This window comes from Papaver somniferum, chromosome 2, assembly GCF_003573695.1.
Source record: "Papaver somniferum cultivar HN1 chromosome 2, ASM357369v1, whole genome shotgun sequence".
In the NCBI taxonomy this organism is placed as follows: domain Eukaryota; kingdom Viridiplantae; phylum Streptophyta; class Magnoliopsida; order Ranunculales; family Papaveraceae; genus Papaver; species Papaver somniferum.
Window position 1 is genome coordinate 85659022 of NC_039359.1, and position 24673 is coordinate 85683694.

At 38.9% G+C, this 24673-nt stretch overlaps 1 protein-coding gene across 1 annotated transcript; it reads left to right on the forward strand.

The window, feature by feature from the left end:
• The first annotated feature begins 20203 nt into the window (after positions 1-20203).
• Positions 20204-21537, forward strand: LOC113351541. The gene is made up of 2 exons (XM_026595505.1): positions 20204-20275; positions 20731-21537. Exons 1-2 carry the CDS (start codon positions 20204-20206, stop codon positions 21535-21537), a joined length of 879 nt encoding a protein of 292 aa, XP_026451290.1.
• The last annotated feature ends 3136 nt before the right edge of the window (positions 21538-24673 follow it).

Consider the following 24673-nt stretch of genomic DNA (forward strand, 5'->3'; position numbering starts at 1 on the left):
GCTGCCACTCCACTTCTCCTGCCAAGCCAAGTTCAGTTGTTTAACCCAAAGGCCTAGTTCAATAGCCAAGCCCAATACATTTCATCCCAAAGGCCCAGAACCTTGACTGAATCCAAAGCCCAGTTCACAACAAAAGACACTGAGCCCAATTCACAAGTGAACTGTTGAGCCCAAGTTCAGGCTAAAGCCCATAGTCCACATTTCTGAGCCCAAGCTCAGTTCAGCCCAACAGTTCCAAAGGGTATTCAAAGCCCATTGATATTCAAGACCCCTTTGGTATTCAAAGCCCATTAGCAAATTTAGAACCCAAAATAGCTAGAAACTCCAAAACACACCCGATCTCTGTGGATCGACCCGTACTTGCACGAGCTACAACCGACGACCGTGCACTTGCGGTATTACTGTAGGCCCCCGTTTTCATTGCGCTTAATTTATACACCCTTTCAAGGCCTGCCAAGTTTTTGGCGCCGCTGCCGGGGATAATTTTTAGGACCTTTTAGAAGCCTATCAAGTTTGGAGCTGGCTGCCGGGGAGTTGGCTGCCATATTTTTGAAGTTTTCAAAGTCTGTTGTTGTTGTTGGCCCTGCCAAGCTGTTGCTGTTGTTGTTGGCCCTGCCAAGCTACTGCTGCTGCTTGTTTTCTGCTGTGCTGCTGCCAAACTGTTGCTGCTGCTGTTGCTGCTGCCAAGCTTGCTGCCAACTGAAGCTGCCTAGCTGCTGCTGCTGCTGTTGCTGGGCTCTGATCCAACCTCTGCTGCTGGGCTTGTGCACCCTCTGAACTGGGCTTGAACCAACTGAGCTGGGCTCAGTAACCTCAACTTCTTCTGGGCTTGCAACTTCTTCTGCTGGGCTCCGTTGCTGCTGCTGCTGGGCTCTGCTCCACCTGTTGCTGCTGGGCTTGGACGTGAGCTGCTAGGACGATCCTAAAGCCCAACTGGGCCTTGCAACTAAAAGGGGACTAAAAGCCTATTTTTGGGCTTCCCTCCAAAAAACAAGTAAGCCTAACCCATGAGTTAACCCACTTGGGCCTCATTTAAATTCAAATTTGGGCTTGTAATAATTTATTTAATTATTTATTTTGGGATTGTAATAATTTTTATTTTCTTTTTCTTTTTTTTATATTTGGGATTGTAATAATTTTTTTTGTTTTTCTTTTATTTTTCTTTTTTCTTTTATGGGTTTGTTTAAATTATTATTATTGTTTTTATTTTCTTTTATGAGTTGTGATAATTTATGATAGGTTTAGTTCAAAAATTTTCAAAAACCCAAAATTTTTAAACCAAAAACAAAACCCCTTCTTTAAACCAAAACCCATTCAAAAACCAAATCTTCATAACCCTGGGCCAAATTGTTTCCGATTGCTCTGTCTGACCAACATGTTAGTTAAGGTACCTACTAGGACATGATTGTGACCTACAGAGACCAGACAAACAGACTTGTTAGAATTAACCGAGACGAACCTATCGAAATTCTAAGTTCTGAGGGAGACAGTCCAGATCAACCAGAAACAATGGGAGAACCACGTACCCTCAAGGATTATATGTACCCAACTAGAGCCAGTCAACCGTCCTGTATTTTGCTGCCCGAGGCTAATGGCCATTATGAGCTGAAATCTAGCACAATACAGATGCTTCCTATTTTTAGAGGTGTTGAGAATGAAAACCCTTACCACCACGTGAGAGAATTCGAGGAAATTTGTGGAACTCTGCGTTTCACTCAAATGTCCGACGAAACCCTAAAGTTAAGGCTTTTTCCTTTCTCCCTGAAAGATAAGGCAAAGGCCTGGCTCTATCCTTTACAGCCTCAATCCATCATGACATGGGATGACCTCATAAAGGAGTTTTTCAAAAAGTTTTTCCCGAACCACAAGACTGCGACAATTCGTCAAAGTCTGAATAGCTTTGTGCAATTAGAAGGTGAGACCTTAGCTAGATACCTGGAGAGATTCAATGAATTATTGCTCCAATGTCCCCATCATGGTTTTGAAAAATGGAGACTTGTGCAAATTTTGTATGAAGGTCTAGATGTGTCCACCCGAACAACGGTTGAGTCGATGTGTAATGGTCTATTCGTAGATAAAACTGCTGACGCGTCTTGGGACTTCTTGATTGAAGTAGCTGAAAAGACGCAACAGTGGGAATCCATCCGTGAAACCAGAAAGACTACATCCGAAGCAAAGGCTTTTAGGATTGAAGCGGATTTTGAGGGTAGAGCAAACATGGCATCAATAGTTAGGAGATTAGAAGAGTTAGAACTACATAAAAATTCAAAACCTTCCACCACTACTCTCCGAGAACATGTCGCTTCGTCTGTTTGTGCTGCTTGTAACGACCCCAACCATCAATTCCAAAATTGTCCAGATTTGCTTGCAGTCCAGGAGTCTAGGCTTGAACAGGCACATGCCATGTTTCAAAAACCAGAGCATAACCCTTATTCACAGACCTACAATCCAGGATGGAGAAACCACCCTAACTTTTCATGGTCAAAAGGACCCACTCAAGGAGGACCATCTCAACCCAATCAGAGCTATCAAAACAATCAGGGATATCAGAACAATCAAGGTTATCAACACCCGAGAAACCCTCAACAACAATCAAACTCTCAACAACATATCCTCAACACAATACCGACAAGAGATTATCCACCTAGAGGAAATGTTCCAGAGTTTGATGCAAAGTCAGAAAAATCTAGATCAAAAGATGGATCAAATATGTGAGAGAGAAAAGGGTAAACTTCCGAGCCAACCCCAACAAAATCCAAAGAGGATATTTCAAACAGGCACAACATCCTGCACTGAAACCTCACCTGATCAAATCCATGCCATTACCACCCTCCGAAGTGGTAAAGTCATCGAGAACAACGTGGGCGAACCTAATGAATCTGATACAAATTCCACGCTGTCTCCACAACCCCAGAAAACCAAAGAATCTGAGCAAGTTGGAAAATCTGACAATTCTACTGCTGTGAATGTCCCTTTGCCAACTCATCTTCCTGTTGCCCATTTCCTCAAAGATTGATCTATCAACAGAAAAGTACCCATTACAATGAGATGTTAGATCTGTTCAAGAGAGTCAACATCAACATTCCTTTTCTTGAAGCAATCAAGCAAATCCCTGCTTATGCCAAATTCCTCAAAGACTTGTGTACTCAAAAGCGCAAGCTCAATGTGCAAAAACGTGCTTTCTTAGCTGAGCAGGTGAGTTCCATCATTCTGAACAAAACTCCACCCAAGTTTAGGGATCCAGGATGTCCAACAATTTCTTGCACTATAGGAGAACACACGGTCAATAAAGCGTTATTAGACCTAGGTGCAAGTGTTAACCTACTGCCATATTCTGTTTATGAGCAGTTAGGTCTTGGGGAGTTGAAACCAACATCTATCACTCTACAACTGGCAGACCGATCTGTCAAGATTCCTCGTGGAGTGGTCGAAGATGTTTTGATCAAGGTTGACAAATTCTATTTTCCCGTAGACTTCATTGTCTTAGACACTCAACCTGTACAAAACCCAGACTGTCACATTCCTGTCATCTTAGGACGTCCTTTCTTGGCTACGTCCAACGCGATCATCAACTGTCGGAATGGAGTGTTAAAACTGTCTTTTGGTAACATGACGGTAGAATTGAATGTGTTCGATATTAGTCAACAACCTGTGAATCTTGATGATGATGATGTGCATGAAGTTAATATGATTGAAGGATTAATGCAAGATTCGTTGACTAACATTCTATCCGTTGACCCCTTTCAAGCATGTATGGAGAACTTTAACCCTGATTTCTATGATGATGCATACTGTAGTGACGTCCTATCTCTGCTCGAATCTGTACCTCAAATGGACGTCACTGAAAGGAAATATGAAGTGGAACAACCCCTATTCTCTGATTCCAAGCTTATTCCATCCATTGTTGAGCCACCCAAGCTTGAATTGAAACCATTGCCTAGTACGTTGAAGTACGCATTCCTAGGTTCTTCTGATACTTTACCTGTCATTATTTCATCATGTTTAGACACGGAACAGGAAAGTAAGCTTTTAGAAGTACTTAAGGAACACAAAGAGGCCTTAGGATGGACCATCTCAGATCTCAAAGGAATTAGTCCCACCATTGCATGCACCACATTAACCTTGAAGAGAATGCCAAACCATCGAGGGAAATGCAAAGGAGACTTAATCCTAACATGAGAGATGTAGTCAAAGGAGAGATCCTGAAACTACTTGATGCGGGTATCATATACCCAATTCCCGATAGCAAATGGGTTAGTCCCATTCAAGTTGTGCCTAAGAAGTCAGGCATTACTGTTGTTCAGAACGACAAGAATGAATTAGTCCCTACTCGTACAATCACAGGATGGCGAGTATGCATCGACTACAGGAAGTTGAACACAGTAACAAGGAAGGATCACTTCCCCCCGCTCTCTTTCATTGACCAAATGCTAGAACGTGTGTCTGGACACAGTCACTACTGTTTTCTAGATGGCTTTTCCGGTTATAACCCATTTTGATTGTGGAGATTTTTGATGTTTGGGGGATAGACTTCATGGGTCCATTTCCCATGTCTGACAGCAAGTTGTACATCCTAGTCGCAGTTGATTACGTTTCTAAGTGGGTAGAAGCCATAGCAACCAGAACAAATGACCACAAGGTGGTACTTTCATTTCTAAAGGAGAAATTTTCACGTTTTGGTACCCCTAGAGCTATCATCAGTGACGGCGGTTCACATTTTCGTAACAAGTACTTTGAGTCTTTAGTACGCAAGTATGGCATAACTCACAAGGTTGCTACTCCGTACCACCCTCAGACTAGTGGACAAGTGGAAGTGTCTAATAGGGAAATTAAGCACATTCTGGAGAAGACGGTCAACCCGTCCAGGAAAGATTGGTCATTGAGATTGAATGATGCTTTGTGGGCCTATAGAACAGCTTATAAGACACCAATTGGCATGTCCCCCTATCGTCTAGTGTATGGAAAGCCGTGCCATCTACCTGTGGAATTAGAACATCGTGCCTACTGGGCAATCAAAGAGCTGAACTTTCTCTGGACGAAGCTGGAATTCAAAGGAAACTTCAACTCAACGAGTTGGAAGAATTGAGAAATGAGGCTTATGACAGTGCCAAGCTGTACAAGCAGAAGATGAAGATGTTTCATGATAAGCGTATTCTGCGCAAATCCTTCACTCCTGGTCAGAAAGTCTTGCTGTATGACTCCCGATTACATCTTTTTCCAGGAAAACTGCGTTCCAGATGGAAGGGTCCGTACCTAGTACGCACAGTTTTTCCTCATGGAGCTGTAGAGTGGAGGATGTCTCCAACAAGAACGTTTTCAAAGTCAACGGGCAGAGATTAAAGCCATTCCTTGAGCCATTTCCACCCGACATTGAAACAACCGACCTGGAGGACCCAGTCTATGTGGACTAAACTGGTCCACTCTTTCCCTAAATAACCAAACAGTTTTCCAAATTTTCGTTTTCCCATCAAAACCAAAATTTGTCTTTTTCCCAACAAAACCAAATTTTTTCCAAAAAGTCCAATCCCATTAAAAACCAAATTTTCTTGTAGATAATGTGTTAGTTAAATTTCCTTTTGTATATTTTGTGCTCATCCATTGTGACTGCTAATATTGGATTTTTGCCTTGAAATAACGGAGTTTTAATCGAGCTACCACCGTACAATCGGGTATTCTCTCTCCTTTTACTCTACTCAGCATGTTCCTCTTCATATATTGTTTTATAATTCTTTCCATATTTTGAAACATTGAGGACAATGTTTAGTTTAGGTTTGGGGGTATAGAGTAGATACCATGATAATTTGCCATAATTGAAAACGAACTCCTTCTTTTTTTGAAAAAATTGAAAAATTCCAAAAAAAAAAAAAAAAAAATTGAAAATCAAAATTAAAAAAAAAAAAAAATGAAAAAATCATAAAAATGGAGCTCATTTACCTTGAAATGTTGACTCTTGTGCAAATATGTATTTTTATTAGGAGTCTTAGTCTAGATATTTAGGCACCCTGATTCTAGCACAATTCACATAGTGATAAGAAATTTGCACGCGCACGATCTACCAATACATGTATGGCCTCGATCTTCAAGGTGTTTGATAGGAAGTTACGATTGCCAATCACTTTAGAATACTGAACGAAACTTGACTAGCTTGTTCTTTGGTTGGTTGGGATAGAAGGTGGAGGTTACATTAAGAAAGACAACCATCGAATTTAACTGGGTGCATCAAAAAGGGCTACCTCTTGCAAAGTGTCATGTAATTTTTGTTTCCTTTTGTATATGTATCAAAAGTGTTTCTATGTTAAAAAAAAAAAAAAAAAAAAAAAAAAAAAACGATGTATATATTCAAAAAAAAAAAAAAATATCAGAAAAAAAAAAAATCAAGTATTTATCAATTCCATCATCTCTTGTTCCAAAAATAAAAAGAGAATAGTCAATGTAAATAAGAGTCATGTAAATAGTCATCTTTTGTGTTGTAAGCAAGGAGGGTGTATGCCATTGATGTACAACGCGAGTAATTGTGAAATACCTCCAACTCATTCACAATTCTCGTAAAGTCCGGACAGCTAGCTAGATTTCGACCTCAGTTCTTAGCCTGAGAAACTATCTCTTGGTGATTAGTAGTCATAACTTCAGATCTTTCTTTACACATGTGTAGATACACTTTACACTCTTATCACATGTCTTTTTTTGTTATCAGTGCTAGGACTGTGCCTTCGATAGCTAGATTGACATCTCCATTTTGCTGTGAGCTTATCTGTTTTGCACAGGTCACGTTTGATGGAATCTGAGCTCATATTTTGTCCTTAGGTTTTGTAGGCACACCTCTGGTAAACCTTCACGAGACTTCAACTCGTCCACTAGGGACACTTAGTGGTTTAAAAGGCTTAGTGCATACGCTAAATGCATTCGAGAGACCAGCGACAGTGGTATAGTTAGGATTTCCTTAGTTTTGTTTTACTTGAGGACAAGTAAAATTCAGGTTTGGGGGTATTTGATGAGTGCCAAATAATGTATATATTTATCCCTTTTTGTTGGCATTTTAACTCATCTTTTATGCATTAATTCTACATTTTATCCCATATTCTGTATTTTCATTGTTTTCAAGAATAAATATTTTTATTAATTAATTTTGCATTTTTAGGTAATAAATAAAGTTCGGATGAGTCGCGGAGCGAAAAGAGCGGAAAAGTAGTGAAAAGCCGGGAGAAATCACGCAAGGAAGCCGCAAAGAATGGAGCGCACGTCCAAAAAGCTGGAAATGGGCTCAAGAAGAAGAAAGTTGTTCTTAAAGAAAAAGTGGGCTCAAGGTTTTCCAAGCCCAAACCCATATTCTATACCCAAAAGCCTAAAACCCAAATCCATACCCGCTTGCGTCTTCAGCCGTCAGATCAGTTCTCAGAAGCATCCGACGGTCGCTCCCTTGCTGTGCATCGAAGTTTGATATCTCCGCCTAACACTACAACACCTAACTCCATCTGGCGTCGTTGATTTTGTTGTATTATATAATCCAGCGGTCGCTACAAGCTTCACTTCATCTCACCGTCCGATTGATCTTTCATCTCCCTATCCCACGGCTCAGCGTCGCAGATCATCAAACTCGATACACTCGCCTCACACCCTAGCGACCGAGCACCTACACCTCAAACAACCGCACCCTTCCCTTTCTCCTTCGAACCATCTCCTCCATCACCCCCTCTGCAGAACCGCCATGCCCCGTACCACCACCATGTCCGTCTCCATCACCACCACCTCACCCCAAATCACTCCACTAATTTCTCCCCAACTCTATTCTACCTAAACCCATCACGTACCATCTCTTTAGCATCATTAATAACCTCAATTTCTCATCTCTCTGCCTGAAACCCTAGGTGAGAAATTGGGGATATAAATGATGATTAAAGCATCAATTGGAGCTCGAGAAGAACGAGAAGAAGCAGGAGAAGATTGGGTCGACGAGATGGAGCGAGTATCTCATCAACAGTAGGTAAATCAATTTCACCAAACCCTAGTTCTACTGATTTTGGGGGAAAATTGGGGGAAAACCCTAAATGGGTAATTGGGTATAAATGGGTGTTGTGTGGAGTGTGTGAAAGACACTATTGACCTCTCTGGACTAGCCAGTAGAGAAATTGCTACAAATTGTTATGAACTTCAAATTTCAGTGTTTTTCAGTTAACAGTTGAGAATTGCTTCTGTTGTAGTTATCTGATATGTTGCAATTTGTTTGTGTTTAAATTATCTCATATGATGTATGTGTGTTGCCAATACATGGTTAGCATGAGCTAATCAACTTCAGGCCAAGGCTCAGTGAAGCCTTGTGCACTGTCAAGTGTAATTGAGCTAGGATAGTTCTTCCCTGCTGTGTTTAGATTGTGCAAATGAGAGATGTCAATGTTCATAGAGCCTGTGATTGGCTGTACTGTCAAAAGACAGCCAATGCTAGGGGTAGACTAGTGAGCAAGTTGGTGTTCTTTCATTTCTAGTTGTATGCTTAGGAATGAACATAACCTAGACCATGTCACTTGATTAGGATACAAGGTGGATCATATGCCTTGGCTTACCCACCACTTCTCTTTCAGTCAATTATAATTTCAAGTCCTGTGTGTTTGCAATTTCAGTTATATTTTCTTGCTTTTTATTTTCTTGCACCTTGTAGCTACTGTGCACTGAAGTCAGTGCACAATCCTGCCTCTTGCCCTTGGCTGCCAAGCCTTGGTTGTTTGCTGCTTTTCTTAACTGCTTCTTTATTGCTTTACCTTGTGTTCTTGTTTGTATGCCTGAAACCTTGTTTGCCTTTAGATCACTGCCATAGTGCATTGCCACTCTTATTAGCCTAGGAAAACTTCTTATATGCTCCTCTCCCTGTGGACAAACCCCTACTCACCCTTTTATTATAAATCTTGACCTTGTATACTTGCAAGTGTTCTGTGTGCATCTTAATCATCACACCAACACCCCCCTAACACCAACATTATAACTCCATCCTTCATACACTTCAAGCCATTTGATGCTATAGAATGGTTTGTAAAAATCACATAATATTCTTTTTCTGCCAACTCTGTTATCACACCATGAAAAATCAATACTAGTTCTAGGAGCTTGAACCAGTCTGCAAGATTCTAAACAATCTCTAAATTCAGTCATTGAAATTCTTAAAGGACTTCTTCCACCCATTTTCTCTTCATAATTCAGCACTACATTAAAATCTCATATGACAAGCCATGGTAACTGCATCTCACTTATCCTTTCTAGCTCCTCCCATAATTTTCTTCTATCAACTGTTAAACATGCTGCATGAATTCCAGTTACTAAAACTTCTCGTACCTTAACAACAATTGTTTGTTTAGTTGATGACACCACAGAAGGTTGAGTTAAAGAAGAATGCCAAAATAACCAAATATTAGATTTTGTTGTTTCACTTGAATTATGAATCAACATTTTACTCATACTCTTCAACTGTAATCTTCTAATTGAACTACCAGTGACTCTCACTTTGGGTTCAGCTATCCAAAGTAAAGAAGGATTAAATTGGTTAACTAAATGTTTAAGTTTATCTTGGGCTCTCATTCTCTTCAAGCCTATGATGTTCCAAAACATCACTCTCATTGATCATATTTGGTATGAGAATTTAAAGGACTTATCCCACCTTTATTCTTAACTAAATTCTTGGAAGCAATTTTTCTAGTTGTAATAAGAGAGATACCTGCATTTTTACCTTTCATAGTCTTATCCTGTTTCAGTTTTTTGAAGGCACTTCTACAGATTTACTTCCCACCTGCTCGGCCATTTCATCACTATGTTTCTCTACTACCTCCATCAAAACTTGAAACTTACTTGCAAAAGAAAAAGTGTTATTGTCCTTATGAACAAAACCACTTGAAGAACTATTTTCCAATGAATTAGTATTTTTCACAGCAAGGTTCAGAGAAGGTATACTATTAGATACCTGGAGTAATTTTTCCTCAGATAAAGGAGGAAATTCAATTACAGAATCAATAGCTCCACTAAAAGGTGTTTGATCCTTAAAAGAAAGTTCCCCTTCTTCCAATAATGGTGAAATAATTTTATCAATAACTGAATCTTCAATAAGTGTTTCTGTGTTTACCACTGAACTTGTAGATGGAGTAAAACAAATATCAAAACCAACTCTAGGAGGTTGAATGTTATCATTACAGTTGAGTTTCTAGGTTTTCTTAGGATTCACAGTCTGAGCAACACCTTCTGGATTTGTTTCCTTTATTTTAATTCGACAATCAGTAACATAATGCCCAATAGATTTACAATGATTACAGAATTTAGGTACCTTTGGTACTCTTACTGCTTGATCAAAACCCCCATATTTTGATTCAACCCATACACTATTTGGAATAGCCTTTGATAAGTCCATTCTATAAGAACACTAGAATAAAATACAATATCCTTCTTCAGAGTATTCTCATCAACTTTAACAGGACGACCAAAAGCTCTTCCAATTGACATGATAACTGGTTCATTCCAAAATTCAATATCAACCCAAGAAGGTTAACCCACACAAAAGAATTTGGAGATTTTTGATTTTCAGGATTAAAATTCTTCTCCCATACCCTCAATTGTAAACTCTGATTTTCCACCTTCCAAAAACCGGAATAAATTTTGAGTTGATCACTTTCATTATCCAACTTAATTATAAAGAAACCCTTTCCTATTGGAATTAATTTGCAATTACCATATAAATTCCATTGTTGTTTCAGAATAGGTTCCACCACCTCCATTTTCAATTTAACTAAATCCAATCTTCCAATTAAACTATATTTCCGTTCATCTAAACATGCATCCATAACATCATCAAGAATATACAACGTAGGATTCATACCTTTTTTTTCCAACTGAAAATTTAGAACAATCCATTTTGGAAGTTTCATTACAGATTGAATCTGATCGAGAAGATATATCCTCCAACGATTCAGACATCATTACTACCAGAAGTAACCCAAATAGCAGCACCAATCATTAGAAACAAAATTTAATCATGCCTTGTTTCCCTCATATATTGCTCAATCTGATCTGAATATTAGCTTGTTTACAGATCATAATGATACCTTAGATCAGGCAACACCTAGATGAAAGTTAACTAAGAAATGGATCTTCACTGTTAAATCATTGTATGGTAGATTAAATGGTATTCATTCTTGTGATATCTAGTACATTTTTGGCCTTTAGACACGCCAGTTTCAAATTTCCTAGAATGCTTTTTGCTTTTGGCGTGTCTATAGGTTAGAAGTATACCCTATAGACACGTCATGTTTTATGGGCGCGTTAAATTTGGTACTTTCAGCCACGCCATGGCCATTAGCGTGTCAAAAAATCACCGCTTAGTCACGTTAACTTTTAAATTTTTGATGGGCGTGTTTATAGACCAGTCTATACATTAAGTAGTTGTGGCGTGTCCAAAAGATTAGTCACGCCATTTAAGACGTGGTTTTAAAGTTGGGTTATTAGACACGCCAGTATATGCGTGTCCATAGTGTACGATTTATAGACATGCCAGTATATACGTGTCCATAGTATATGATTTATAGACACGTCAATATATGCGTGTCCATAGTATACGATTTATAGACACGATAGTATGCGTTCCATAGTGAGCATTTTATAGACACGCCAAATTCAAAGTGTGGCCAAAAAGTTCCTTTTTTGGACACGCTAGTATATGTGTGTCCATAATTGCGTTTTATAGACATGTCGGTTTTATTGCGTGGCTAAAAAGTTCGTTTTGAAAAAATTAATAAAAAGCTTTTGCTAATATTCGAACGCATGGTCTCTAAGGAGATAGGTAACAAGACGAATCAATCCACCAAGCTGCCCATATTTAGTTGTTTAAAATTAGTGTTTTGAAAAACTAAACTGGTTCTGCTACTCCATATGGACCAAAAATAGGCACAATCTATACGTAAGCATGATGATAATGTTGACACAACTCGCCAAAGGTAATTAAAACATTGATCTGAGGAAAATGGTAAATATATTAAGGGTTTTGAGTAGGGTAATTTTATGGCTTTGGGCTTGGGTGGTAATCTTTTTTTTTACAAGGTGTTCTGCCAAGTTAACCTGAATGGCTATATAGGAATAACCCATCTATTTAAGATGACAGAAACTAGGGTATTAAGATTAATTCAAAGCCTATTTTAGGCCCAATTCCAAAAAATATCTATGTGCACGCCTATTACTATTACTACTAATCCTAGCATGACAAAATATTAATTCAACAATCAGTATGGACAAATCCAAACTCAGAAAATACACTCATCCAACATTGCTAAAACCAATCTGCATACAAAACCCCACCATGATTTAAGAATCAATTTTTTTCAATAACCCATACATTCATTCTCTAGTTAACAGGAAAATCCAAACTGCTAACTTAAATTTGAACCAAATTCAGTACCATGATGATCATCATTACCAAAATAGTATAACCCAAAACCCCAAAAAAAAAGGATAAGAGTATATTTACACTAACCAATTCCTTGAACAAAGACCAAAAAATGTTCCAACCTAATCATTCATCTATTAGCAAACACAAACCACTACATTCTATCACCTAGCTTGATTATCGCTTAGTCCCTTGGAGATGGTTGCTCAGATGCAGTCGTTTGAGAAGCAGGGACTGCTGCTGGTGCTGGCTCAGCCGGTTACGCTGGTGGTATTGCACTCGCTGGACTTCGTTGACCATTACCTGCCTCCATAAATTCAGCTATTATGGATGCTGCTCTGCCAACTGCATGACATACATAATGAATCAGGGATATGGCATTCCATGAGCGGGTATTGGCTGAGAAGCACGATGAATAATCTCTCTTATTGTGGCAACATGCAACATATTCAATACCAATAAGAACGACCCCCTAGTTAATCACATAATTACCTTCGGTAGGGTGTTCAGCAATCATAACCCAGTCATCCCACATGCGCCATGTTCTAACGGGTCCGGGTCCGGCAGCCGCTGCACCACCAACACCCTCGTCAACGAACTCATCATTAACACCATCACCAGGATCATAATCTACATCAGATAAGATTTCTTCGCAGTTCTCAGTAGCCATTGGTTCTTCTTCAACTGCACCACTCCCTCCGCAACCACTGCTTTCTCCATGTTCAGTTATACAATCTTGAAATGGAGGACCGTCTCTCCTCCTAGGAGGAATTTTTTGAATCCTGGAAGTGGATGATGCAGTACCCTGATTCTCAGAGATATTATTAGCCAATTGGCTGCAATTATCATTCCTCACTGGTGCATCAAAGATATTGCTCTCTATTTCTCTTGGAGGAATATCCATTTGGTGTTGAATGCTTCTCTGATGAACTTTGATTGCAAGGGGTTGATGACAAATTTTTCTCAAAATTTCAAGATTAATTTTTGTCTCCCTCTTAGTCTCAATTGGGATTTCTGGTTTGGACTCTAATGGAAGCAATTGGGATAATGATAATGAAGAAAAGAAACATCATTTTAATCCTTAATTGGTTCGATTCCCAATGCATTCGCACCTTTTCGGTGAGAAAAAAATCTTACTCTACCCCCTACCGCCGATTCGGTTCTACATAAATCAAATTATATCTCTTATGACTTGTCTAATCGACTTTTGTATTTTGAAAGTCTGTGTTGCCACAAGTGGAGGACATTCAGAGATCATTAACACACGTGATATTCATACAAGTTAACATGAATAGTTTAGTTTAGTGTTACATGAACATGATATTTATCTCTCTCTCTGATCTTGGTTATACTGCTTGTCCATTCACATGGACAAATAAAACAACTTCTTACAGAGGAGAGGAAGTCGGTAATGACGACAGTGTAGGGTGCACAAATTGTCTTTATATAAATGACATCAGTGTAGCACAAATTATCTTTAGTTATATAAAAAAAAATTCTACCATGTTTATGAAATCAAAGATGTTTCCTTCAAGAAAAATATAACAACAATCACCCAGACATTTTACTCTAGCTATGTCTACCATATCAAAAAAAAAAACATTGTCGTGTCTTCCACATTTGCAGCAGCAGAAACTTGGGAGAGATGGATCACGTCATTTTTTTGGCGTTCCTCACAGTTCTACCCTTGATGCCGGGTCGATAGTAATCATCCCTGGATTCCTTTTGCAGGTCAAGTTTATCTACCTTCGGCAAGTCATACTCATTCCGACAAATAACTTCCATACTGAATTCCTCGTCGACATCATCAACAGAATTTTTCCAGTTTTGGGTAGGTGCACCTAACACAATAAACTTTTTTTTGTTTTCCCGGTATGTCATATAAAATACCTGCTTAGCTTGGGAGGATACAATGAAATAATAATTCTGGAGTCCCAACTTATCAAGCTCAACCAAAATGTAGCCGAGTTTGTCTTTTGATACCCCTGCTTTGGTAACCCATTGTTGATGGTGGTTTTTAGCTTAGGGTTAAAATCATAAAACCTTGCATCTGATGTGACGTCACAATGTAAGGAAACAAAGTCGTGAGTGCTAACCTATCCGATGGAATATTTATTAAGACGTTCAATATATCTACATGAAATTTATCCATACTGGCGAATGTAGAAACCATCCCAGATGTTCTGTAAATTTCGGCGCCTTGCCTATATTCACTTAATATAAGTTCCTTTGAATGCCTTCTATGCTATGTACCCCGGCTGAACCCTTAATATTGATATGGCATGATGATTTGTGTTCACTCGCAGCAGAGTAGCATGAATTTCTAAATATCAAGGATAAGGTCTTTGCATAAGGTATTCAATCATAAAAGCATGCTGCTCTCTGGCAATGAACTTAAAAGAACTCTGTGTCAACATGTAGAATTCAATCAATTTCCCTTACTAACTTGCAGAAGTTAGGGTTTCGCGCCTCGCGTAGTATACCGGACATTGCTTGACGAAAGTAAGCCTAGGAAAACTAGGAAATTAATCCGCCATGGATTAGTAGGTACAAAACCCTGCCCAGAATCAGAAAAACAGGGAGCCGCGGCAACAAAGGCGTGGCCATGCCTTAGGCTAGCTGGCGTCACTTGCCATTGGCCACGCCCCATCCTAAACTGGCCCTATTTCCTTCGACCGACCAGGTCGCTTTAAACTCTCCACGCACACATAAGTTGTGGCTGGTCCAATACTTGTCGGCCCCACTTCCCATCGACCAATCAGGTCACTCTAAAGCCGCCACACTCTCGCCAGAAGTGTAGCCACGCCCATGCTTGGCCGGCCCTCTTTAATCGACCAATCATGTCGCTCTAAATCCGCCACACTCTCACCAGAAGTGAATCCGCGCCTTATGTTTGGCCGGCCCCCTTTTCTTGGCCAATCAAGTCGCTCTAAACTTGCCACCATACATTAAAATCCAAATGCACCCTTCCGCGACACCATACTAACTGGCAAGCCAAACACACCCTGCCACAACAACATATTGATTGGCATGCCAACATGCCACTCTGCCGAGGTAACATGCCACTTCGTGGCAACCTGCCATAAATAACGCCCTATGTGCTAACTTACCTCTTGTTCGTGGCCAACGCCATGAAAAGATTAAGATTAGGGTTTTCTGGTCAAAAGCACGCCTATGCATTAACCAAAGCCCTAATTTCCAGTCGTGGCACAAATTATGCCACTTAGACCCCGCAACATGCCACGAGCCATGTGGGACCCAGGAAGCTCTATGATTGGCGCCACATCATAACCACCCATGACAATCCCTACTCATGTGGTTGTTTCCACACTATGGACTTTGCATAGTTCCTTTGGCATAGCCATCGCGCCATTTGCACAAAAGTATCGCCATGCCGCATGCCACACACACTAATTAGGGTTTCGACATGCCAAATCCTAATTTGGGCAAAGTTGCTACGCCAACCAAAGTCAAATAACGTTTCCCAGAGCAGTGGGATTGATGTGGCAACAGGGCCAATGTTTCCACTTGTGGGGCCAACACCACGGTGCTAAACCCTAGCCTTGGCCATGCTACAACGCCACAGGCGTGGCCATGCCACAACGCCACTGGCATGCCGCTATGCCACGGCTACTAGCATGCCGCTATGCCATGGCACTAACATGCCTCCTATGCCACGGCTACTAGCATGTCGTCATGCCACGGATACGCCACCGGCATGCCGCTATGCCACGACTACTAGCATGCCTCTGATGAGCACGCAAGTGTGACGCATTTTCACCTATAACTACTTTCGCTATGACTAATTTAATCACTAATAATCTTGTTTTAAGTCTTTTCAAGGAAATAAGCTTCTTTTAGAAAAATAGCTCGAAAAAGTGTCAAAGGAAACCAGAGGAACTGATAAAGGCACCCATCATTTCAGATACGGGCACCCAACAAATGGATAGCGGCACCCTATTCTTCTTCATTTGAAACAGATTCACATAATTTATGGGGGATCTCGAAGATTTAAGGAAAGGATATCTTATTTCCTATTATACATGAAGTTTTCATATCTTGAAGTTAAAAGAGATAATATATTGATGAGTTTGTTTTTATTGAAAAGGAGAAAGAAAATCTGTGGTTTTATTTATAAATAAAAAAAAGATAATATCCCCAGGATTTTATTCTAGCAAATAGAGGAAGATGTGTGATAAATGGAGAAAGAAATTATTCCTGAGATATCTTTCATTAAAGAGAAGATCTGGTGGAGTTATGAAAGAATATTTTGAAAAGATGTTTGAGTAATGGGTTGTTGTATATAAATAGGGTGCTAATAGGACCAAACAGGCATCCGGAGAGGGGGGAGTTTTGGAAGAGCAAAATAGTTGCGTTTAATTTTCCTTCATTTTCACCATTGTAAACACTTTTCGAGCAATCAAATAATCTTTTAAGAGTGTCTACAACATGATGAGCTAGACCCCTACACTGGGTCGACGGAGGAATCCGAATTTCATGCACGGGTAAATTTATTTTATTTTTATATTTGACTTTTGCACTAACTAAATAGAATTATGATTTGAATTAATTAGTTATCATTTTATTTGATGGGTCATGCTTTCTTAGATGTTTGATGTCCCATGCTTACAATTTATAACTAATATTTTGAGAATCTACTTTGACAAAAATAAGAGTCCATGTTATTTTATTTATTAAGCGATAATTGTTGAGAATAAATAATTGAGCCTTATAATATGAATTCGGTGGAATCCTAGTCCCGGTAACTCTCTCCTTTGTTTATTATTTTCATTAAATCTTTAAATTTAATCTTCACAAATCTTAGAGTTCGAATCCTTATTTACAACAACGATAAAAATCACATCATTTTGGCGCCGCCGACGCGGATTTGTTTTTAGATTAATTTTTAGGTTTATTTTTTTTATTATGTAAAGTATTTTCATTTTTTTTTAGATTTTTTTTCCTTTTTATGCGTTTCTTTTTGTATTTCTTTTCAGGGACTTTTTGAGGATGATGACTTCTTCTGAGGAGACGTCACCTAAGATGACGCTGGCGGAATATAAGCGTAGAAAGTCAAATTATCAGGAAACCTCGTCTAAGATGACGCTTGCTAAATATAAGCGTGGGCAACGATATAGAGTTTTTGATCCACATGTGGTAAGTGAAGAATCTCCTCTAGAGATATATGAGAAGTATTATAAACACACACCACTTAGTTTGGACTTAAGATTGAGAATTATGGAATGCAAAAAATTATTTAATGATGATAATAATCAGTCTTGTAGTGACTCTCTGGTCGAGACAGAATTTTTAGATGACCCTGTGAATGATTGTGTAGATGATTTGTTGATAGGTGTAGAATACAGCCTATTTATTATCTATTGGTTATGCTTTCTTTGCTATTTTTCTTGTAAATTATGTATTTTACGCTTGTTTTGAGTTTTATAGCTACTCTGGAGTCATGCGGAAGAAAAGAAGAAGAGATTGGTCAATTTGAGCCGGGAGTGCAAAAAGGTCATTTTACAGGCGACTGATATATGGAGCTCAGTCAAGGTTAAGGGTCCACCAGTACATGAGCACTAAAGACAGGCCCAGTTGAGGTTTAGGGGATATCCTTGGGTGGCTGCATCCAAGCACGACGGTGACTTTTCCGTCCAAATTCCGGTGATCCCGAGGACTTTTCAGAAAACCCAAATTTACAGATTTTTGTGTGGATTCTTCTCATGGGTGTGAATACTTAGATTTGGAAGTTGGGTGGAAACTTGGAAGATTTGGAGAATTGGACTTAAAATTGGAATTAGGCTCAAATTGGGAAAGTGGTGTTATTATGGAATGAGGATTCTTTCCTACAAGGATTGGAGAGCATTGAAGCCTATAAATAAAGGAGTTCTCTACAAATTTTTATATACACATCTACTTTGGAGAAGGAGTTAAAGTGCACAAGGATTGGAGGAAGGAGCAACTAACATCTTTTCAATAAGTTCTTCTTTATTCTTTAATTATTATTATTGTGTGAACTCCAAACTATGAGTAGCTAATTTTCTTATTGATTGAGGATGAATTCCTAGTTCTTAACATGATTTGAGTTTTTGTTTTAAAATCTACCTTGAAGTTTTTCACATGATTATCGTTTGTTTTTACTAATAGGAATGTTTATACATTCATGGTTGATTGATAGATTGTTTACAGTGCACGCTAAATTGATTTGTTAATTTGATCTAAAGCTAGTGAAAGTTAGGGGATAAGTAATAGTTTCTTGACTCTTTACACAAGTAGAAAACACGAGACCTTGCGGAGGGATTCCATGGAGCAATTGTGTGCGAAAACAACGCTAGAAAGTGGACCAAGCGAACCGAGTTTAACTACTAGTACTAAACCTAAATTCATAAATCTTAATGCGTTCGGGGAATTACATCTTGTAAGCGAACCTCAAGGTGGTTCTTTTGAATAGAATCTGATAACTAAGCGGACTTGTTACTCAGTGAAATAAGGAGTTTTGGGGTTAGCTAAGCGAACCTGCTATCCTACGGTTGGTGATAATATGTGACTAACAACATGTGGATGAAAAACATAACTTGAATCATTGTTTTGCAACGAAGAAGGATTCCTTGATCTTGTCTCTCTTATTGATTTCAACTTTATCTTTTTAATTGCTTTGTTTATTTTCTTTTGCTTTATAAAACAAACCCCCCTTTTTGTGACAATTAAACAACTAAAACTCTTTCTCCTCGTGGGAACGAACTTGACTACACTATATTACTTGTTAATTAGGTGGAAAAATATTAATTAATTTGTTGTGGTTATGACACGCATCAAATTTTGGCGCTGCTGCCGGGGAGCAGCGGACGATTTTAGTTATTTTATTTTTATTTTTGTTTTTGCTTTATTCTTGATTTGTTAGATTCTATATCATATCTAACTTAGTTTTCGAGAATCTTGTTTCAGGTACTATATCTTTGGTGAATGCTTAAAGAGGGAAAACCGAGTCCAATTGGTATACGTCTTCGATCCGGCACTCAACTAAAGGACCTCTTTCGAGCGGTTAACACTCCGCTTCCTCCTTCTTCATCTAGTGAGTTTGCAGATTCCGATATAGACGAAGAAGAAATGGATGATCGTACACTCAAGGATCTAGCTTCTCACAAGCTCGATACACAACAATGGTGTATCCAAACTAACTCAGCCTTCGATATCAAGCCGGAGTTGATTAGAGAGTTACTAAAGTTTCATGGCATGGTGAATGAAGATCCAAATAAGCATCTTATGGACTTCCAAACCATAGCCATGGCCATGCTTCCACCGGAAACTAATGCGGATGGAGCAATGTTGAAAGCTTTCCCGTGCTCTTTGGCGGGCAATGCTAAGGAGTGGTTGTATTATTTGCCTTCCGGAAGTATCACCACATGGAATGGGATGAAGAAACTTTTCCTCAAGAGATATTTTCCTGCATCAAAAGATACTCAAATTCGCAAGGAGATTTGTGGGATGAAACAAAATGTGGGAGAGTCATTGTATGAATGTTGGGAGCGATACAAGAGATTGGTGGCAAGATGTCCACACCATCAATTCAGTGACGTCATGATACTCCAATACTTCTACGAAGCTCTCCACCCAAGTGATAGATCTCTTCTTGACGCCGCGGGTGGTGGTGCACTAATGAACAAGACGGTAGCCCAAGCTACCGAGTTGATTGAGAGTATGGCGGCGAACTCGCAACAATTCTACACAAGAGAAGAACCAATGCTTAGGCGAGTGCATGAAGTTAGTGATTCATCATCATACCTTGAACAAAGGATGGGGAACATGGAGATAATGATGCAAAGGATGGCTGCAGTTATCATACCTTCATATGATGAGACCGAACAAGTAAATGATTTATATCCAAATCAAAGGCCAAAGTACGATCCATACTCCAATACTTACAATCCCGGTTGGAAGGATCATCCTAACTTTACTTATGAGAAAAAGCAAGCGGCGGCTCCTAATCCATATGTGCAACAAGGTGGTTTCCAAAAATCACGCTTCCAACCTCAACAACAATTCCAACCACAACAGTCAAGGAGCGTGATTCTTTGAGTGATGACAAGCTCAATGCGTTAATGCAAGGCATGCAAGGTCTTACTTCTATGTTACAACAAAGACAAAAAAGCCAACAAAAGAATGAATCGGCCATTAAGGATTTGGAAACCCAAATGTGACAATTGGCGACCGATGTGAACCTATTGAAAGATCAAGCATCCACAAAGATTCCTTCACAACCATTTGTGAATCCAAGAGAGAGTGTTAATGCAATTTCCTTGTTGAGTGGAAAACAAGTGAAGCAACCAAATCAACAAGATAAGGTGCATGAAGAGTTAGTCGAAGACAAAGAAGAAACCACACCGAAGGATAATTCCAAGGAATCGGTTCCTACTTTCACCACTCCACTCCCGTTTCCTAGACGATTTTCTAAGTCGAAGAAAGAGTTGGAATACAAGGATATTTGGGACATCCTTAAAAAATTACAAGTCAATATTCCACTCATTGAATCTATTCGACGAATTCCTCGTTGTGCAAAGTTCTTAAAGGAGTTGTGCATGAAGAAGAAAAGATTGAAAGGGAATGAAGTCATGAGTATGGGGGAGAACGCTTTGGAGTTCATTCTCAAGAAACTCCCACCTAAATTAAAGGACCCCTGTAGTTTCACCATACCTTGCACAATTGGTAAAACAAGGTTTATTCGAGCTTTGCTAGATTTAGGAGCATCGGTTAATGTTATGCCTTCCTCGATTTATGATTCTTTAAATCTCGGTCATCTTAAAGATACCGGAGTAGTTATTGAACTTGCTAACCGATCTAATGTTTACCCGAAAGGGATTGTTGAGAATATATTGGTGCAGGTTAATGAGTTTGTATTCCCGGCCGATTTCTATGTCTTAGACATGAATGATGAGAACTCTCCGAAGTCTACACCTTTGCTGTTGGGTAGACCATTCTTAAGCACCGCTAGAACGAAGATTGATGTCCAAAATGAAACCTTGACTATGGAGTTTGATGGTGCGGTCATCCACTTCAATATCTTTGAGACAATGAGATACCCAAGTGATGTGAAATCATGTTTTCTCGTTAAAGAGATTGATGCGGGATAATGAATCATGCAAGACCTAAGTCGGGCCGTCGACTTTAAAACAAGCGCTTAATGGGAGGAAACCCATAGGTTTTGTATTTATTATCCTTTTACTTTTTATTTTCATTTTGTTTTGTTTATTTATTTTTCTTGTTCCATATCATGTTAGGATTTCCCACCTTAACTTTGCTAGGAGGATTCAATTACATTGAGGACAATGTAAGGTTTAAATGTGCGGGAGTGGTTAACTATATTTAAAAAGAAAAAAAATTGCATAAAACCTCCAACTTTTAGAGATTTTAGAGTCACTAGCATACTTCTAGGTATGTTTACATAGAGAATTCTGACCGACATAACTGAACTTGGAAGTGTTAGGGAGTTACGTTCGGATTTCTTGCTTGTTAGAGTGTTAAATAATGGATTTAATCATGCCGGTGATGCAGATTAGGAGCAGGGGGACATGCATTATTAGAGTTGTTGATCAATCATTAGTGGAGACTACCCTATTTATATCATGCGAGGCACCGACCAGATTTCTTTAGAAATAACTAAAGAGCTTTATTTTGAGTGTGTGTCACCGTACGTTAATTCCGGGTAGAATGGTGAGGTACCCAACCTCCCACCAATAGAAGCACTACTCTTTGGTCTCTTGAGTGCTAATTTTGTCAATCATGAGGGTGACGTCTATAGATGAAAGCCTCCTTCTTGTAGTTCGATTTGCAGTTAGCACCATTCTCTCTCTCGACAACAACAGATCCATAGAATCACCATCATCATCAACAAGGGAGCGACATCAAAATCTACAAGGAAAGTTGAAAACGTTCAAGGTTTACAAGCAATGGAACAAGAAAAGAGTAAATTTCATATCCAAGTAAAGCAACATATAATCAGCGGATTTTTATATATACATGTTGAAGACTCACATATAAGGAGCATAATTTTATATCCAAGTTGAAGACTTATTTACAAAAGCAAAGAAAAGCAAAAGGTGAGAATTATTGAAGTTTATGATTTCGAGATGATACAAGTTGTGAAGAATCAAGACGTAAAGTACTTTTCCCACGTCTATGGTTTGTTTTATTTTCACTTTGTTTTGTATTTTATTTCTCTTGTCTTTATAAAAAAAAATTGGAAAATGAAAAAAAAATGAAAAAAAATAAAAAAAGAAGAAAAAAAATGAAAAAAGAAAAAAAAATGATGACAAGAGAAATTTTTGTTTTTATCTTTTATTTAATAAGCCGTGGGGAAGGAAAATCTATAAGGTAGTTTCAAGCGACAAGGATTTTGAGGAAGAAAGTTACAAATTGTCAAGGAATTGCGAAGTTCAAGTGTTTATCGTCATAGTTGAAGCCGAACACAAAGACCAAGAAGATGAAGACGAGGAGTGGAAGACGTTTCTATTGGATGTCGTGAGAGTGGTGTTATCATCATTGCAATCGGATGTGAAGGCGAGTAAGTAATCTCATCCTCGATAATAATGGTTGATTTCCTTTCTTAGAGATCGTCAGAAAAATGGTTTTTCAAAATGTTAAAAGATGTGGGTTTTTAAAATATTTCGGAAGTTGTCCTTCCCACCATTCAACGTGTTGCAGGATTTCTCTCTTCACTCCTACTTGCACACATGTGAGAACCATAAAAGTACGTCTTTTGAGTGCAATTTCATAAAACCCTTTTTGGTGAGGCAGAAGTCGAGGCGAAATGCTTATTGATCGCTCTCAAACACGCGTTCTCTCATTATGGTGTGGTTATTTCTCACTCAACATTTAAGAATGAGAATATGTTCTTTAGTATTTCTAACTTCTTATTACTAGCATGCAGAAACTCTATGTCCTCATAGCTTCTTGGATGCTTGCGGCGCTGGAAAGCTTTGAAGTTGTATGTTTTAGTTTGATTTGTTTGAGGACTAGCAAAGTCTAAGTATGGGGGAATTTTATAGGTGTAGAATACAACCTATTTATTATCTATTGGTTATGCTTTTTTTGCTATTTTTCTTGTAAATTATGTATTTTACGCTTGTTTTGAGTTTTATAGCTACTCTGGAGTCATGCAGAAGAAAAGAAGAAGAGATCGGTCAATTTGAGACGGAAGTGCAAAAAGGTCATTTTACAGGCGACTGATATATGAAGCTCAGTCAAGGTTAAGGGTCCACCAGTACATGAGCACTAAAGACAGGCCCAGTTGAGGTTAAGGGGATATCCTTGGGTGGCTGCATCCAAGCACTGTGGGTGCAAATAGCCATCCCCACATAAAACCTAATTGGGATCGACTGTGTTTCATTTCATTCTTCCCATTTGATGAAATTGAGAAAGAGAAATAGAGGCGCAGCCAGGCAGATGGAGGAAATCAAAATCAACATCGAGGGCATGAGAAGAACACAGAGAAGATGAACATAGAGAATAACTATCGGATTATGATGAATTGGGTGTTGATGATATGATTGATTTCACGGGGTTCGATCTATAAAGAAATCAGAGAAGAACTGTGAATAAGAGGGAAAGGGGATCGTGTGTTTTGAATCTGTGAGTGATTTGAGAGTTCAATTGGGTTATTGATTGAGAAGCAGATTGAGAAGAAGATGGGTTCGATCTGTTGTTGTTCTTGAGATGAAATTTGAGATATCAGAAAGGGGTTATTGTTGTTAATCGGATGGGGAAGTAGCTACTGTTGTTGTGAGACCGAGAGAGAAATAGGCAGAGAAATTGAAGAGAAGAAGCTACAACTGTTAAATCGAAAGATTGAGATGATGAGATCGAGAAACAGTTCATATGAATAAATATGGAGTTTGAGTCTATAATTGGTGATGACTTGAAGCTCTTGTCGCTGCTCAACAGATGGGTCTTGAATCTGTGGTTTGTAAGGGTTTCGATTGTTTCTGCAATTGAAGAACAGAATTGGGTTAGAGACAGATTTGAAACCAGAGGAAATAATTAGTGATGCTGTGAAGATGAAATGGGTTGATATGGAGGTCAAGACAAGGTGTGAGGTTTGACGCTCAGACATGGTGGTTTTGCAATGAGGTTTAGTCTGAATTCAAGGATTGGCTGATACAAAGAATGGCCAAAGATATGAAGACCTGTTGCTGTTGACGAAGAAGAACAAGGCTGTTATCGATATGCAATTGTGGATGGAATTGAAATCAAGTTCTACAAGAAGATGGG

Coding starts and splice junctions, on each gene's coding strand:
- LOC113351541 (XM_026595505.1), top strand. CDS start 20,204: ATGGGGAACATGGAGATAATGATGCAAAGGATGGCTGCAGTTATCATA. Junction 20,276..20,730: donor CATATGATGAGACCGAACAA/GTAAATGATTTA, acceptor AAACAAGTGAAG/CAACCAAATCAACAAGATAA.